The 19,105-nt window shown below is 37.4% G+C and overlaps 1 protein-coding gene across 1 annotated transcript in view; it reads left to right on the top strand.

The window, feature by feature from the left end:
• LOC140237369 (sterol carrier protein 2-like) overlaps positions 1-19,105 on the top strand; it is a 40,244-nt gene that overhangs the window by 8,028 nt on the left and 13,111 nt on the right. Inside the window, exons 6-7 of the mRNA XM_072317306.1 lie at positions 920-1,006; positions 15,224-15,374. Coding sequence (XP_072173407.1) covers positions 920-1,006; positions 15,224-15,374 — 238 coding nt within the window. The remainder of the gene's footprint in view (positions 1-919; positions 1,007-15,223; positions 15,375-19,105) is intronic.

Here is a 19,105-nt window from a genome sequence, read left to right as displayed (position 1 = left end):
CTGTCGAGGACGAGTCCCGAATATACTTGGGCAGGTGTCTATGGGAAATGCGTGTTGAAGCAAAATCAGTCCATTGTCAATGGGTTAAAAAACTGACAAAAAGTCTCAGTCTTCCCATCATAATTACAGGTGTACGTAATCATCATATTGACAAAATGAAAACAGATGGGAAGCGAGAATTACATGAGGAAATTTTATTGTCTCTCCTTCTGTATACGTCCAATGGGCAGAGCAGATGTTGACTGACAAGTGAAGTTATAGTGTTACACTTACAATTTGGAGTAATAAATTCTGTGGTATTATGTTATCAATTCCTTTATGCTGTATATTAAAATTCTGAGACTTAACTAATTTTCTGACAACAAGTTTGATATGCCACACAATATTGCACAATATATTACCTAATATCACACAATACTACCTCTGAATAGAATTAAATTGAATTGAATTAAAGTGGTATGTGTTATATTGCTTCTGCATCCAACAAAATATCTGCAAGATCATGTGGATTTTGCTGTAATATTGCATTTCACAACGCTAGTGCAGATGGAATTACATTATGCAACAGTGCATGCTTTATGACGGAAGTATGACAGCCAGATTGCTAGGAAAGCTTACCTTCTCTTTTTTGATATGTTGTGATCACTTTTTTACTAAAGTTACGTGACCAAACTTTTAGCAAATGGGTATAATATTTGCTACTGTATACCAAATGATTTTCAGCTTATACATATTGCCAAGTGATGATGCATCATCACTTGGCAATATGTATAAGCTGAAAATCATTTGGTATACAGTAGCAAATATTATACCCATTTGCTAAAAGTGTACTATTTGCTGACAGTCCCAACATCACAAGGCCAATATTTTAATAATGTCGCTTGTCTCTCCTTTTCTTTCTTTTTTTTTTAAACCTCAGGAACTCCCAATTTCAGAAAGAGTACAGCATGGATGAAATCCTGAATTCTCCCCAAATCTACGAGCCTTTGACCAAGCTCCAGTGTTGGTAAGTCCTGTGAACATGAAATATTTAGCAGTGTGGTACTTTCGAACTAGCATGATGATATGAACAAGCAAATATTTTTTGCAATATAAGTAAGATATGTGCTGAAATACCCTTTCCCATGGATTAGTAGGTACATGTACACATATTATAACGCACTTAAGGTCACTGTAATTGGCTCAACATGAAAAATAAATCATGTTAAAGCAATGGTCCTGTTCCTGTTTATGTGGCGTATCAGAATGTTATTTGCTAGTATTTGCAGAATACTTGATGAAATTGTGTTGAGGAAGGATAGTATCAACATCCATGATGGTTCGTTTCACATTACAGTGTAAAATAGATGAGAAAATTACGAATTTAGTACATAGTAATTTGCTGCAAGAAGGCAAAATCTTTCCAACATCTATCAGGATGACCGTTACCTACAGAGCGCCACCTGCCGTTTCCATTGCAATACGATACTGTCTTTGCGTTTTGCGAGCCAAACTCCAGCCACCACTCCTTCCATTCCACGAAGCGACAGGCCCTCCTGACCCCTTGACCGAAACACATCTATTTTTAGGCCTTCCTAAGGTTACACTCTACGAGCTCCCCAAGGACTCTCGGCAGAATCTCTCTCCCCTTCTCCCAACTCTCGCCGTTCAGGCCTACACACACCACTTCTCCCAACTCTCGCCGTTCAGGCCTACACACACCAGAGAGACACACACAATACCCAATGCCCAGCCACTTGCTTCATTGAAAGTGTACGGTGGAACACACACCGGTATCGTAACCCCATTGAACGTGTTGGGTCGCCGATACCAGTACCCCTACCTACCTGGTTATGGAAATGATCGAAATGTCTAGTCATGTACAGCTCCATCCATTGAATACTATGTATTCACGGTTGTGCCATTGGGTACTAAACTTTGTGAGTCCGAAGAAAGTAATTGAATGATTATAGCACCGACTGTAGATATTTCACGTATGTCTGTACTTGAGAACCACCGGCATCAACGATTTTATCATCTATTCGAACATGAAAGTTTGAAGACTAGATACACGTGTACAAGCTACTACACACATAGAGAAAAAAAGATCGTAGATGGATTTCGATTGAATTTTTGATGTTCAAATCGCCAGCGCAGAGATACGTTTATACATGTATTTACATGACTGTCTTGACACAGGCTTGATCAGCGCATGTGAGGCACTATTGAATAATCGCGACCATAGTCACCCTATAATTCTTTCGGACACAATTCCCAAAAGTAGGAAAAAACTCGGTAACTTCCGATTTTTTTTTGTGAAGACATTTCAGAAAGTATCCAAACAGATAGACGACGCCAATGATATTTGAAACGCTACACCTATATTGCAGGCTGCAGCTTCACACACAACATGAAACGATATAGTTTGCATCAAGATTTCAACCTCCAAATGAGCCAAAATACATTAGTATAGACACTACATCTTTATAGAAATTAATTGTGAAGTTACAGCCCCCCCCCCCCCCCAAAAAAAAAAAAATATGCTGGGGTGAAATTCAGGCAATCTATCGTCCGCTCATGTATTATCATTTTTTAAATCAAAATTTACCGCGTACACTCACCTCCCGTTACAACTGCCGAAAAAAAAAAGCTAACGAGCGGATATTTGTTTACGTGAATGACCCATGCATATTACGGGCAGGTATCACGGAGTACCTCCTTGGTATCACCAGGGAGGTGCTCACCTCCCTGGTATCACAACGTTTTGTACGTGAAGTATTTATGGAATATAATAAAGACAACACTTGGTTTTATTTATTCATTTATTCAGTTTTATTTAAAAAAGAAAGAACAGGGTAGTCACGTTCAGGGCCCAAGGGCCTGCTTTTCAAGTGAGCCCTGTTACAAATAGTACATATTGCGAGTAAAAATCACATAATACAACAGCAACAAAAAAGAAAGCAAACGAACACATAGAAACAAGCAAGATGTGATATCTACATAAGTAAAAAAGATACAAAAATTAACAAATTAAAAGTAAAAAACAGCAGGAGATTACCATATGCAAAAACAAAATAAATTATGTTACCAGAATGTACAAAAATAATGGCCAAAAAGTGATATGGCAACGAGTAAAAAGTACACTTTCACACTTTGTTCAGAAAATTGAAATATTGCAGGTAGGTTTACATAGTGTAACGCAAACAAAAAGAAAAGAGAAGAAAAAAGTAATCGAAACAAACATATGAAAAGTAAAAGAAAAATGTGAGAAAATAGAGATGCGTTATCATACACAGATATAGACGCAAGGATTAAAAAAAAAAAAAATGTAGCGCATATTAAAATAGTACCAAAGGCAAGATCAGAAATCATATCATAATGTACTAAAAACAATGAGCATTGAGAAACATAATGATACAGAAATAAATGCATACTAATATGTATAAACTCTTAATTGCTCATCATTTTAACATATCAAAAATCTGAGTTTATATTTGTTGATCGAATTTGTCTTTTAAACCTTTCGAGGCAGTTTGACGATTGAATAAAACTGGGAAGATTGTTGAAAAGAGAGCAAGCGAAGAAGGAAAATGTACGTTTTTTGTATTCTGTTTTAGGCATGGGGATTATCATCAAACGATTATTATAGATTTAGTGTTAATTTACTGTTACGGAACTATTGTGGCAAAGTCTGTATTGTCAATCACGTCATGAATAATATGACTTACCTGCTTGACAAATGGTTCATTCTGCTTTATTCTGCTTAGCGCGTGTAAACAAAATAAGTAAACACGTACCGAACGCGATGTGATGAATCATTTGAATCAAAAATATTTTAATCAGAATTATTTTTGGTACAACCCCCACAGTGACTTGGTTACATATTTATGTTGTATTATACTTCATGGAAACTTCTAGTTAGAATGCTATATATAATATCAATTGTCAGGTTTTTGTCACCGATGGGATCGTATGTTTTGTTCAGTTTTGTTATAATTATAGTGGCCGAGATTTCACTGATTTCACTGTGCATAGCATACAAACTGACTTGCCCATGCCATGGATCGAGCTACGAGAGCTCCATCGCCGATATTGACAGAATGGAGTTATGGTTCACATTACACAAATCTTACTGAGCGTTATATTGTTATAAACAATGTATACGTTGGAGGCGATGTGATAGAACCATATACATGTACAAGTTTCGGTACGGAGGAATCAACAATGTTTTAATCAAATAATTTTTAGTAAGACCCCCTGAAAGACATTTTATTTGATTCTATATTTAGGTTCATTAATCATTCTTTATGGAAATGTCGTGTTACCATTTCAAATCAATGATAGCTTTTGTTACCAATCGTATAATTCGAGGCCGAGATTTTTGTTTACGTGAATGACCCATATAACGGGCAGGTATCGTACGTAGTACCTCCTTGGTATCACAACGTATACGTGAAGTATTTATAGAATATAATAAAGACAACACTTGGTTTCTTATCATCAAACGATGATTATAGATTTAGTGTTGATTTAATGTTACGGAACTATTTTGGCAAAGTCATTCACCCCTTCGAGAGTGAATATTTTCACTCGATCTTTTTTTTTTTTTTTTTTTTTTTTTTTTTTTTAGAGAGAGCCTATGTTTGATAATAATGTGAATTACGCGACATAATTGTCATTTGAAAATCAACGACACTGCAATTCCCGGTAGGCCTGCAGGCAGTACTTGAGTTTCTGAAATTCAAAGTTTTTTCTTAATCATGTCTTCTTAAAGATGGAAATAAAGAAATTAATAATTATTATATTGAATTGAATTAGAGAAGGAAAATATACACCATTTATTGGCTGGTTCCTTGATTTGGACTGCCAAATCGGTATGTTTAGCAACTAAGGGTCATCTCTATAGGTATGTTGATATTTCAATCTCACTGCTGCTTCTGAACTGTATGAAATTCATGTCCGAAATCATGCGACAAAATAGTAACAATACACGTTTGTATGAATGAAATCACTTTTTCTTATAGCTGTGTCTGATACACATACAGTCACTTCCCCGTTACAACTGCCGAAAAAAAAAAAAATAAGAGCGGGGATTTGTTTACGTGAATGATCCATATTACGACCAGGTATCATACGAAACGGTTTGTACGTGAAGTATTCATGGAATATAATAAAGACAACACTTGGTTTCTTATCATCAAACGATGGTTATAGATTTTGTGTTAATTTACTGTTACGGAACTATTGTGGCAAAGTCTGTATTGTCAATGACGTCATGAATAATATGACTTACCTGCTTGACAAATAGTTCATTCTGCTTTATTCTGCTTAGCGCGTGTAAACAAAATAAGTAAACACGTACCGAACGCGATGTGATGAATCATTTGAATCAAAAATATTTTAAACAGAATTATTTTTGGTACAACCCCCTCAGTGACTTGGTTACATATTTATGTTGTATTATACTTCATGGAAACTTCTGGTTATTGATGCTATATATAATATCAATTGTCAGGTTTTTGTCACCGATGGGATCGTATGTTTTGTTCAGAATAATTATAGTGGCCGAAATTTCACTGATTTCACTGTGCATAGCATGCAAACTGACTTGCCCATGTTTAGTGGATCGAGCTACAATAGAGCTCCGATGTATACCTATAAGTAAATTCGACAGGATCATGCTGGAACATTCAACTCCCTAGCAGTTATCATGATGTACATCTCTCAAACACCCCACAGTGAAATTCGACTGCAAAACTCGAAATATATTGACAGAATGGAGTCATGGTTCATATTACACAAATCTTACTGAGCGTTGTATATTATATTGTTATGAACAACGTATACATTGGAGGCGATGTGATGATCCATAAAAGTTTCGGTACGGAGAAATCAACAATGTTTTAATCAAACAATTTTTAGTAAGACACCCTGAAAGACATTTTATATGATTCTGTATTTAGGTTTACATTATTCTATAATAATATGGAAATGTCGTGTTACAATTTCAAATCAATGATAGCTTTTTATGATACCTATATACTCACGTATGAAACAAGGTGTCTTGGCTCATCTGCAGGTTGAAATCTTGGCTGTATATGGAAGAGTGCTGTTCGTTATTCCGAGGGTTCTTTATTCCGAAGGTTCGTTATTCCGAAGGTTCCTTAATCCGAAACACACAAATTCCCTATACCTAGAGGTTGGTTAATCTGAAAATGAAAAAGGGTTCATTAATCCGAACATTTTCCTAGCGATATTCGGAAGGTTCGTTATTCCGAAGATTTTGTTAATCCGAAAATGAAATTCGGAATAACGAACCTTCGGAATAACGAAACTTCGGAATAACGAGCCTTCGGAATAACGAACCTTCGGAATAACGTGCTGTAACCGTATGGAAGACGATGCCGTCAAGCGAAAACTCTTGTCAATTTATCTCCACAAGCAAAATCTATAACATGCAGTGACCATCATACATTATCACAAACTGTACAGTGTTTGACAGTGTTCATACAGAGATGTTTGTACATGTGTATTTCAGTGTTGTAAATTTTGAACACCGCTTGTATATTCGCGTGTCTTTTCCCATTCTTCAGAATAGAACTGGAAATTTGAGTAATTTCGAGACAGTTTTATATATATATATATATATATATATATATATATATATAATATAATATATATATATATATATATATATATATATATATATTTATGTGTATATAATAAATACTTGTATACATGTACCTACGTAAACCACACCACATATTTTTTTTTTTCAATCACAATTCTGAGAGTGCTAAACAATGTATCTTGTTTGATATGGAAAGGTAAGTAGTTAAGAAACAAACCTTATAATAAATAATGATAAATCTGTTGATCTTATATACAAAAACATTGTAATATAAAAAAAAATGCGTGTATTATGGTAAATAATTTTCACATATATGTAGTATAAAAATATAACGATAGGCCTACAGACTGCAGCAATTCTCTTTAAATAATAGCAAGACTCTTTTGGGCTATTTTGGAGGGGAAAACTATAAAGTATCAACATGGAGACAATTCGCAAACCATAATACAGATGAGACATTGGTGTGAACTATAGATACATGTATCATTTTATAGATTTTGTATACATCACATCCACCTCATTTTGGGCATACACAGATACATAGATGTAAAAGACAGTGTACCAAAATTTTGTGTAGGAATAAGATGTCAATATATTCCTGAAAATACGCCTGTCCGGAGATCAGGAGGTCGTAGGTTTGAATTCTTCTCGATTATGTACATCCGTGATTTATTTTGTCAAAGATACTTCAAAAACACTGATCAGATTTCTAATGCTTATAAACGTCGATGTATAAAAGGCAATTTCTCAATCGGATGCAGTAAGACGAGGGCTGAAAATGTGCGGCAGTACACCTCCCCGACCATGGATTACATTCAAATTTTTTTCCGACAATTCTGATGTAAAAACTGAAACAAAACACCACGGTAAGCCTGAAACTAAGGTCAGAAAGAGAGAGAGAGAGAGAGAGAGAGAGAGGGAGGGAATATCTTTCCATTCACAGTTCCTTGCTGAAACATGAGGTCGACAAAGCTGTGAACTTGACGAACATAACAAAACAAGGTTGATCTTGTCAAGGATTATAAACTCGGTTCTAGTTTAGTTCAGTCTAGTTTTATTCACCATCATTCCAGTACAATAAAGTGCAATAAAAAGACACTAAAAAATAATTGAATTAAAAAATAAATAAATAAGAACAAAACAAGAAGAGTTGATCTTGAAGGTGAACCCTATATACATATTTTCATATGCTTTATATTCCCTGGAAGAGCATTTCAATTGTGGTTAATCAAGTTCCCTCGATTGTTTACAGTTAGTTAGTTTCTCATCAGTGTATAAAGTTTATCTTGCAAGTGCTCTGCATGGATCGGCATTTCGCTTTATAATTATCCCTCTTGAAGCTAACCGAGCTAACCAGTATCAACGATTATTGCACATTATGACCTCGGACAGAACCGGAGATGGTGATATCGGACCGTACATACCAACATTTCAAGGGAAATGTAAGTACAATTACAAAACGAAGTGTCAATCACTTTTCAAAATGAATATTTCTGTGATTATTCTTATCAACTCGTATAACAGCTAATGAGGCCAACGTGGTTGCGTGAAGTAATTAATGCACTTAACTTTTTTTTTTTCATCAGTCACAAACACGCAGTTCGTGGTATTAAAAAAAAATCGAGGCTAACTCCTGGAATTGGTATTGCCGCTTGAAATTGTTGCCTTTGTTGTTACCGTTTTTTATACCATTGTAATGATTATCATGAATACTGTACTATTATCATCATCACAAATAACTTCATTCTCTGTATAAGTTGTCATCACAAACCTCCTGAGAACCTCTGTTTTGACTGAGGAGAAAATATGTTTTGTCAAGATTATTTTGACGATGCTCATAACGTCAGAGTACGTGGAATCCGTTCCAGTTAGTGCTAATGCTATCGACCACGTTATCTGATATCATTTGGCTCCCAGCCATTAGCCTCTTCACGATTCGCGAGATATAGGCATATATAGCACACATACAAAAAAAAAAAACAAAAAACAAAAAACACCAATGACCAGTAACAGGAACAACAACGATGGCGAGACATAATACTAATAATGTGAATATTATACAAAAATGAATTACACTGAGAATACTGAGCAGTAACATGTGAATTATCATTATCTTCGGTTCGACAGTGTTCTTCCCAGTCGTATTCAATATACGTGTATCACCTATAATAATTCCACGTCAAGCATATCGCTGTGCTTGAAAGCGCAGATTTAAACTTCTCTCTGGCATTATTTCAAAGAGGCGCGAACATTGCCTGTTTGTTAATATCAAAATTTACATACTTACCGATGTAATAGATTATTTATAAGAAACTTACGGTCGATCCACATATTTGCAAAGAAAATTCATACAGGGATAATTCACAGGGATAATACATTGTATGAGAAAAGGAAGAGAGAAAATATACCTTCGACATAAAAAAGGAAATGTCTGAAAATCAAGCTTATCCGAGGTACTAAAAAGGACAGATTACGAACATCTTGTGGGAATTATACCAGCAGGCCTGTACAGCGTTTTGCACTACCAAAGAAATTATTAACCAGCATACATGTAAACATGTGTGTATACAATGTGTGAACTAATGATTGATCGTCGAGTCAATGTTTTTACTGTTTGAACATCACAGTATACAGTGTAAATTAGGCCCTACGTCCGTGTGACGGGGGATAGGCATTCAGGGTAATATCTTTGGAGTGACTGTTGCGTAGTGTATACTGAGTATAATATTATTATTTTGCATCGTAATTTGTTGTTTTGTTGAATATGACAAGGGCAATAATAAACAAACATACAGCCTAAATAAAATAAACATGAAAAATAAGTGAAAACGCGCTGGCATTCATTACCCATCTATACACGCCTATAGGGGGATTCACACGTATACAAATTACTGGGTAACAAAATGAGAAATTTGTAACCCGCTAGTAAACTGAGTTCTTTGCACGAGTGGACAAAAACCCAACAAATAAGCGCGGTCAGCAGCGCAATGCTAAACCCAAGAAATTTTGCTGTTATTATTAGCGCGCTAATCTTTGGCCCGCAGATACGTGTGAACGGCCAACCACAAAAACTCGAATCTTTCATATCCCATCATTCATAGCGCACGCCACAACAGTTTGCACTCGACAATGTATGTGAGGTTCAAGAGCAATGCTTGTAGTTTTATCAATTTATCGATAGGCAATTAGCGGGTTACTAGTATTTCTGTGAGGGAGAAAGGCTGCAAAAATAAAAACAGACAAATAAAGAAACAGACAAAAAACCCAACAAACTCTAGTTTCCGAGCGCATAGTATACTCTACTAACCAATTAATTTGGAGCGTGTCAATTAACGGTTTCAATAAAAAACAAAGAAAACAAAACAAAACAAAATAAAAACTCGAGTTTCGGGGAGCTTGGTAACCCGCTATATTATGGTACGTACAAACGCGGCTACTAAGTAACACTCGTAGGCCTTATACGTACAATTTCCTTCATAATACCCTATCAGTACAATGATACAACATGCGCTTGTTCACCCGGATCGTTCGCATTCATTAATATCATGCATGTATTGATATTGTGTTTACTATTTTTCCATTCTGTAGAATACCTACGCGCCATTAGCCGGATCTACTACCCATCATTCATTTCATAGCGGGATGATGACAGGAAGCATTTTTTTTTTTGACACAGTTCTCCGATGGAACCGTCAAAATAATTATTATAAACTGTTTAGAAGTTCGGTGATCTGATTTCATTTTCAGAGGTCCCGAGAAACCACTAAAGTGCCATTTGAGATGTAGAGTATCCATCCAGCCTACTTTTTGTTATGATGAAAGTGTAAAAGGAAAAGACATTGGTTGCATTCATAACCGACAATCTATGAAAAATTATACACACATTGTTCCCAGGATGAATCCCTTTGAGAAAAAAAGAATACATCTGAAGATTATTTTTTTTTTCTCAGAAGGGATTCATCCGGGGAACATAACCATAACATCCTAAAAAGTTTATCTTTCCATTCTGTAGAATATCTACGCGCCATTAGCCGGATCCACACGTATAACAACATGGCGGGATGACGATCCAGGATGACGATTGAACTCCAAATCTCGAGATGTTTCCCCCTCTTCACGCGTTTGCATATACCGACAATATTTACGCAGCTGTCACACAGTAGTGTGATGTTGTCATTTACCCGTTATTGTGATGCTCGCTTGAATGATGGAGTATAAAATCTGGAGATTAGTAAAGTATTTTCGGTCAACCGTTTACGCGGTCACCGGGAGCAAATCAGCGCACTATTTCAGAAATCAAGTGCAAGATTTTTTTTTTTTTTTTTTTTTGTACCGTCGCGATGCTGATCGCGCAAATTAGTGGGATTTTGTGTGCACATGTGCAAAAATCTCGAAATTACGATGGCCATGTAAATCTCGAGATTTGTATCCAGCTTTTTGGCATACGCGCGAACCCTAATAGTGGCTCTTGTGTTTGTGGGGATATAGTTGTGTGCAAAACTTAGAACAATGTACAGTACACTGTATTAAAAAAAAAATACGACCTAATAGTTCACCATGATCTAGTCTACTGCCGATTCCACAGCAGAGTAGATTACCAAAGAAACTGTTCACACAGTTTGAACAACCACCGTGGATACTCGCTGTGATGCCATCAACGTCGTTCCCCAATGTTCAACTCTTCAGACAGGTGGGCTGTGGGTAGCAGCGGGCCAGATGGAATGACAGGCCTCGGGCTGGGCATGGTTTTCGCCAGGAACGTTCAGGCTGTGAAGGGGCTCGGCCGAACTTCGGAGAGGTGGAGGAAGAAACTTTTTCAGGAGCAAGACAGATGGATAAAGCGACTGTCTCTGGCGATACTTCGTGGCCGGGCATAGAAAATCGGCATGTCCGAACCTCTCCAATTCTTTTGGTGTTTTTTTTTTGTTTTTGTTTTGTTTTTTTTTTTTTTTTGGTTGAACACATCTGCCTGTGTAATAAAGAACAAAACAGAAACATTTTCATATATAATTTTATTACCATGGTTCCATGAATAGACATTTTCTTCAACTAATATACGATTCAATCGCACATCCCCTAGTTTATGTACCAGAGTAAAATGATATTCACACAATGCCTTCCATTCTGACTAATAAGAAATTCGTGGAATAAAAATAAGCGTCATATAGGCCGATATAGGCCTTACGTGTTTTCACAATCTACAGACAAAAAACAAAAACAAAACAAAATAAAACAAAAACACAAATACACATGCACACACACACACACACAATGCGAAAAAGAACAGGTCATGTTTGTTTATATATTTACTAGAATAACATTACCTTTGGTGACTGGCTTCCAATGCGCATTCCTGTCTTTTCTCGATTTGCTCCTGAGATCTATAAAAAAATTGATACAGTGGAATTAAAGATTCATTCTTTTTTCACGCGTGAACGTATATTGAAAGAGTAACGTCGGGTATAATACAACGTATCTCATTGACTACCATGATTCATCGCAATATCCCGCGTTCCCTGTTAATGGAATCAATTGAGTTTTCACAGTTTAATTCCGAGACAAACTTGAGTTTTATTTATTTATTTATTTATTTTTGGTGTCCTGTTCGTATCGCTTACAAACACGTTCAATTCGAATTTTGATGGCCCGAAAAAAGAAATGTATCGTGGCCTACCAATGAAAGGAAGCATTTTTTTTTTTTCGACACAGTTCTCCGATGGAACCGTCAAAATAATTATATAAACTGTTTAGAAGTTTGGTGGTCTGATTTCATTTTCAGAGGTCCCGAGAAACCACTAAAGTGCCATTTGAGATGTAGAGTATCCATAGCCTACTTCTTGTTATGATGAAAGTGTAAAAGGAAAAGACATTGGTTGCATTCATAACCGACAATCTATGAAAAATTATACACACATTGTTCTCAGGATGAATCCCTTTTGAGAAAAAAAATACATCTGAAGATTATTTTTTTTTCTTCTCAGAAGGGATTCATCCGGGGAACATAATCATAACATCCTAAAAAGTTTTAGAACCTGACATCAAGCTGCTCCCACTGACTGTGATAACAAATTATGAAATGGAAATGGAATTATGCAACCTGCAAATCATCTTATAGCTTGTCAAATTAAAAAAAAAATCATATTTCCATCTATTATAACTTTCATAATTATTCAGCACACTTCAAAGAAAAGGGCACATCAAAGCAAACAGCAATTCATCATGATGGATCTATGTACAATATGTATACGATCTACATAGATGGACAAAACTGACACAGTGAATGAACAACCTACAGTCTTCTACGGCATATAGCGTCTCAGTCAATTTAATAATAACAAACAGTAATTGAAGAGCTTTGAAAACAAAAGCAGACAAATCAAAATACATATAAAAAAGTATATAGGATACTACGCAGAGAAAATTGAATGAAAATGATACGCAAACACACGCACATAATCATGATGCATCGGACCACTGAACCTCCGCCAAACGGCCATGTTAGTCGTTATGTTGCAGGTATTGTATACTTCATTTTTATGATTATGATATGACAGATTAATTACATCATAAGGCTGAGCTATGTAATATGATGTAGAAACGGTTATTATAAATAGGGGCTACTCAAAGGTAGGGAAAAGAAAATGACACGACGAGGGTGTAATGCTGCCGCGCCATTGTGTTCCCCTGTTTCTGATACTACCTAGTAGTACAGTGTAGATCATCCCCTTCCAAATCTCATGTAAACTATACTCGACAGAAATTATAATCACCCCTCCCCATTCTCTTTGGGCACATATTATTCACTTTTAGAATTAATAACGAACATTCCTTCATTTTTGACTAACGAATCTCCTTTTTGGAATAACGAGCTTTATTTCGTTTTCGGATCGATACACATAATCTTGAGAATACTATGGACGCTTCAGAATAAGGAAATTTATTTCATTTTCAGATCAACGAACCCTCGGCATAAGGGACCCTACTTCATTCTCGTTTGGCCGATTACTCCTTGCGAAATTCATTATTTAGAAATCTATTTTTCTGAACTTTTTACACGCAAAAAACCTTGAAAATCAAGGTGAAAAAATAAACTAATCAAGTCTTTTGTGGGTCATCCTACATACATCTTTTCTAGCAGGCACGGGATATTCTTCACGAGATAAACTTCAAGCCCTCACATCATGCACTTATACGGATAAAGATGGGTCGGACTGACTAACTTCTACACTCAATGCCTGTATACTCACTTTTTCACTCAGGACATCGCGAGCTGGGGTCGGTAGATCCAGGTGTCGCGTCGGTTCATTTCTACGGGATGAAGGCATGCATCTTGTCCAGTTTCGCGCCTCATTTCGAAAGGTTCTATATTCTTTTGCGAGATTTCTGGGTCGGAGACGTATGTATACCTCGTCTTGCAAAACCTAATTGTTTCAGTTGCTCTCGAGTCGCGTCGGAATCCGTAGAGCTCTATACGCAGCATCACACCGAGGAAAGGAGACTATGTGCCCTCAAGTAAACAAACGGAACGACGCGACGGCTGATATACATGTATAGCGCAGTGCGATCACAGAACTCCACACACACGCGACGTGCATACAGTTCTGCAAATGTGCCATGAACCCCCATGATTACGCAATATTCCCACGCCGCGCCGTCTCTCTCCCAAATTCACGGAGGTGAAAAGGTCAACCTCCCAGACCAAGCCGTGCGGTACACATCGCTCTCGTGTGCGGAAGATAACGGTTGAAAAAGCCCAAGCCCAATGTAGTCAAATTCAAACGGTAGAGGGAGGTAAGGTCGTATCACAGGGAAAGTGTGGGACCCACACTTTTAATCGGAAGACGTATTTTTGCATTTCTCAGCCATTTCTAGACCAATTTTTGTCAAACAAACTTTGAATTCCCCATAAATTTCAATGCTCTTTCATATTTCATAAGTAGTTTCTCATTATCTTGCCAAAAAATTTCATCCCGACGTGCCATCATCAACCAGAACAGGACCTCCCCTTTAAAGTTTTCTCATGTATAGTAGAAATGCAGGACATGAATTTAAATTTTTTAGCCCACCACTACTATTTCATCATTCAGGGACTATTCATGTACCGGTATGTGTCATTCAAGCAAACTTCTACCACTTTGTCTGTGTAGAGCCATTACAAATTGTCATCAGTTTCTTTAATAGTGTAAATGTAGGTTTTGAAGCCTCCCATGTAATTCATTTTGAGACTTGTGGGGCATGCATTTACAATCTGACAAAGGGAAAGGGAAGGGGGGGGGGGGATAAGATTTGAGGATAAGCAGAAAGTGTCCTTGAATATTGATTGTAAGTGTAGAGTAAAATGGAACAATTGGGCGTAGAGTCTAGCATACAGTGTACAGTGTAGTTCATGAATATGATCGAACTTGTGTGAAACAAAGGTGATTTTTTAAATATTTATTTATTGCCAGTACTTTGGTGATTGCTGCAATGTATAAATGTACTTGTGTATTCATTCTGTTGTTTGATTTAAAAGCTGCATGTTCAGTTTACAAATATGTTTTAATAAATGCTTACTGTCTCTTTCCCTTTCAATGCACAACTGGTCATCTTACCACCATGACTGCCCACCATTAGCCCCACGTCTGATGGGTCAGCAGCAGCCATCCTGTGCAACGAAGACTTTGTCATCCAGCACGGTTTGCAGAGCAGGGCAGTGGAGATCGTCGGCATGTCGATGATGACCGACAAGCCCAACACCTTTGATGAGAAGAGCTCCATGAAGCTGGTACATGCAACTTGATTATTGAAATTCCTCTAACTTTTCGACCATACTTTATTTCCATGTATCAAAAAGGTAATTCATGATGCAAAGTATACATTTGAAAAATGGAACAATTTGTAAGTAGTGTAGTACAAGTCAAAGTATAAAACAAAATATAATATGTACGAACGAATACAGTCAAACCTGCCTTAGCGGCCACCTGTATATAGCGGCCACTGAAAAATCCCCCCGAGAGAAAAGCCCTGTTAAAGACCCTGTGTATAGCGGCCACCTGTCTAACGTGGCGAGCGGCCACAAATTTTGTTCCCCGCAGTAGATTTTAACCTGTCTATAGCGGCCACAGAGCTGATGATTCAGCGCGTTTTTCTGCTTTTAGTAGCCGTGCCAGTCACTCATGGGCAACGTTCAGTGATCGCAACCGCTGCATTCATCGCTCATTAAGTACAAAGATTTTTTTACGACTGTACACATGCTACTGTGCAACAATAATTATTTCAAGAACACCGTCATTGTTAAAGGGGATGGCTAGTAACTGATCAGTGGGAATCAGTGGGAATGCTGAGGGATGATTGTTCCAATCCTTGTGGGATTCATTTAAGAGTACATTATATATCTACTCTTGTGTGAAAATTATTTGCTTCAGAATGGTCTCATATTCAAGTAATGTGCAGTTTAATGCTTCCAGGTAAGCGTCCCTGGTCAGTGACGGGGCATTAATCTGCACATTACTTGAATACGAGACCGTTCTGAAGCAAATAATTTTCACACAACAGTAGATATATAATGTACTCTTAAATGAACCCCACAAGGATTGGAACAATCATCCCTCAGCATTCCCACTGATTCCCACTGATCGGTTACTAGCCATCCCCTTTAAATGCATGAAACACACATGTGCATACGTACACACATACATGTATGTGTAAGTACCCCGTACTTATAGCTGTATACAACAATGATACATGCAGTGGCGTATCTGGGGGGAGGGCAAGGGGGGCACGTGCCCCGGGCGCCACTCCTTGGGGGCGCAAAAAACGGAAAAAAAAAAGAAAAAGAAAAAAAACGAAGAAGAAGAAAAAAGAAAAGAAGAAGAAGAAGAAGAAGAAAAAACTCGCCCGGAAAGGGGGGGGGGGGGGGGGGAGGGAGAATGTTGGGGGGGGGGGGCAGAAAACCAAATCAAACAAGATAAAAACAAAACATGATGATGACGCGGACAAAATGACAATGTTTATTGTGTTCACACAAGAATTCCATGTTCTGTCAGCTGAAATACAAAAATTTTCGGCTCGCTCGCTGCGTTCGCTCGCCAAAATTTATATAAATAAAGAAGGTAAGAACAAAACGTGATGATGACGCGGACAAAATGACAATATCTATTGTGTTCACACAAGTCATTTTATATTTAGCAAGCAAAATGTTTCACGGAGCAGCGGCTGCAATTTCTTTCGTTCTGAAGCGATCGCCAATTGGATCAAAAGAATGCGCCAACGGTTTTGAACATACGGGGGGGGGGGGGGGGGGGGGGAGGGGGCGCAAAAAAATCAAGCAAGATAAGAACAAAACGTAATGATGACGAGGAAATATGCAAATTTCGGCTCAATCGCTCGTACAATTTAGAGTATTTTTTTCAAGTCCACAGTTTGTTGGTATAAATCGTTATCTATTAGGCCGTCACTATTATCTTGATTAGGATTGTAAGATTAAATAAGCAAAAAATGACAAGAATTCAGTGTTTTGTAAGCTGAAATATTTTCCGCTCGCTTGCTGCGCTCGCTCGCCAAAATTTATCAAAAAACAAAAGAAAAGAAGAAGATAAGAACAAAACGTGACGATGACGCGCACAAAATGACAATGTCTATTGTGTTCACACAATACATGTCATTTTATATTAAGCAAGAAAAATGTTACACGGAGCAGCGGCTGCAATTTCATTCGTTCTGAAGCGATCGCCGATTGGATCAAGAGAGGACGCCAACGGTTTCGAACATATGGGGGGGGGGGCGCAAAAAAAAAATCAAAAAAGATAAGAACAAAACTTAATGATGACGCGGAAATATGCAAATTTCGGCTCACTCGCTCGTACTAATTTAGAGTACTAGTATTATAAGTCCTCAGTTTGTTGGTATAAATCGTTATCTATAAGGTCGTCACTATATCTTGATTAGAATTGTAAGATTTAATAAGCAAAAATTGACAAGAATTCCATGTTTTGTAAGCTGAAATAAAAAAAATTTCGGCTCGCTCGCTGCGCTCGCTCGCCAAAAATTTATCAAAAAAGAAAAAGAAAAAGAAAAAAGAGATAAGAACAAAACGTGATGATGACGTGGAAATATACAAATTTCGGCTAACTCGCGCATACTAATTTAGAGTACTTTTGAAATTCCTAATGCAGTTTGTTGGTATAAATCGTTGTCTATAAGGCCGTCACTATATCTTGATTGGAATTGTAAGATTTGATTAGCAAAAAATGACAAAAATTCCATGTTTTGTAGGCTGAAATGCCAAAATTTTCGGCTCGCTCGCTGTGCTCGCTCGCCAAAATTTATCAAAATTCATTACATTTATATCACCCTCAAAAGACCCCTTTAAAGTGCTTGAAGAAGCATATCATGTGGACTTGGTTTAAAGTCCCTACCGGGATGGGGTTGGGGTTGAACACTTTTTCAGAAATTAGGGGCGCAATTTTCGCGCTTGCCCCGGGCGCCGTTTTCCCTAGATACGCCACTGGATACATGTACATGTAGGCAATGCACACAAAGTTGGATAACCTGTCTGTAGCAGCCACCTGTCTATAACGGCCACTTTTTTCGTCTCCCTTGGGTGGCCGCTATAGACAGGTTTGACTGTATATGAGAGACACCAGCTGAAGTAATACAAATGTAGCTGTGCTCTATTTTTTGATTCATCAAGACTTTCTCCTCCACTCCCTCCCCCCCCCCCCCATCAATCCCTTACCTGCAATGTTTTTGTACAAATTAATGCAGATCACCATGAGACTGAACTTCAGTGTAGAGTTACTAATGTCCATCAATGAGTATATAAATTGATTAAATATATTTGAGAGCTACTGACTTAAATTCTTAAATCATTGCACTTTCATGTATGAGGGTTTGCTTGCAGAGGTGACGATCCTTGAGAAATCTTTGAATTAAAGCCATTTATGTGTTCAGTTAGAAAAACTCCATGTTAGCCGGGGCTTGATTTTTCTAAACAATGTGATGATTGTGCATTTGTTCATTCATTCATTCATTCGTATGGCACAATTTGCCTGGTTGATTCCGTTCGCTGACTATAGCTAGTCACCTGGGGTGAACCACTAGGGGGGATGATAGTATATGGTGTGGTTTAGCTTATAAATGTGAAAAATGTGTAACTCCTTCATAACTTAACCTGTTGAAGACTAGTCCCTTAGTATGCTTTGGCAGGTGTCTATCATGGGTAATGCATGCTGAAGCTAAATTAGCCTGTCCTCAGTGGGTAAAGTACTGTAAAAGTGGATATTATCGCACAACTAATTTTTCGCGCTTGGCCGGTTATGAAGAGTTGCGTGTGTTTTTAATTCCACAAAATCAAGACATCAACTTCTGGAATATATGGCAAGCAATAATATTCGCATGCTTTAATTTCACGTTACTTTCTCGTGCGCAAAACGCGCGAAAATTTCCACTTTTACAGTAGGCGTACTCCTTTTCCTATATTTTCCAAGTCCCTCGAAGCAAGTCAAAATAATATGA

This window comes from Diadema setosum, chromosome 13 (assembly GCF_964275005.1).
Source record: "Diadema setosum chromosome 13, eeDiaSeto1, whole genome shotgun sequence".
In the NCBI taxonomy this organism is placed as follows: domain Eukaryota; kingdom Metazoa; phylum Echinodermata; class Echinoidea; order Diadematoida; family Diadematidae; genus Diadema; species Diadema setosum.
The sequence above is the reverse complement of the archived record's forward strand: the minus strand, read 5'-3'. Positions and strand labels throughout refer to the sequence as shown.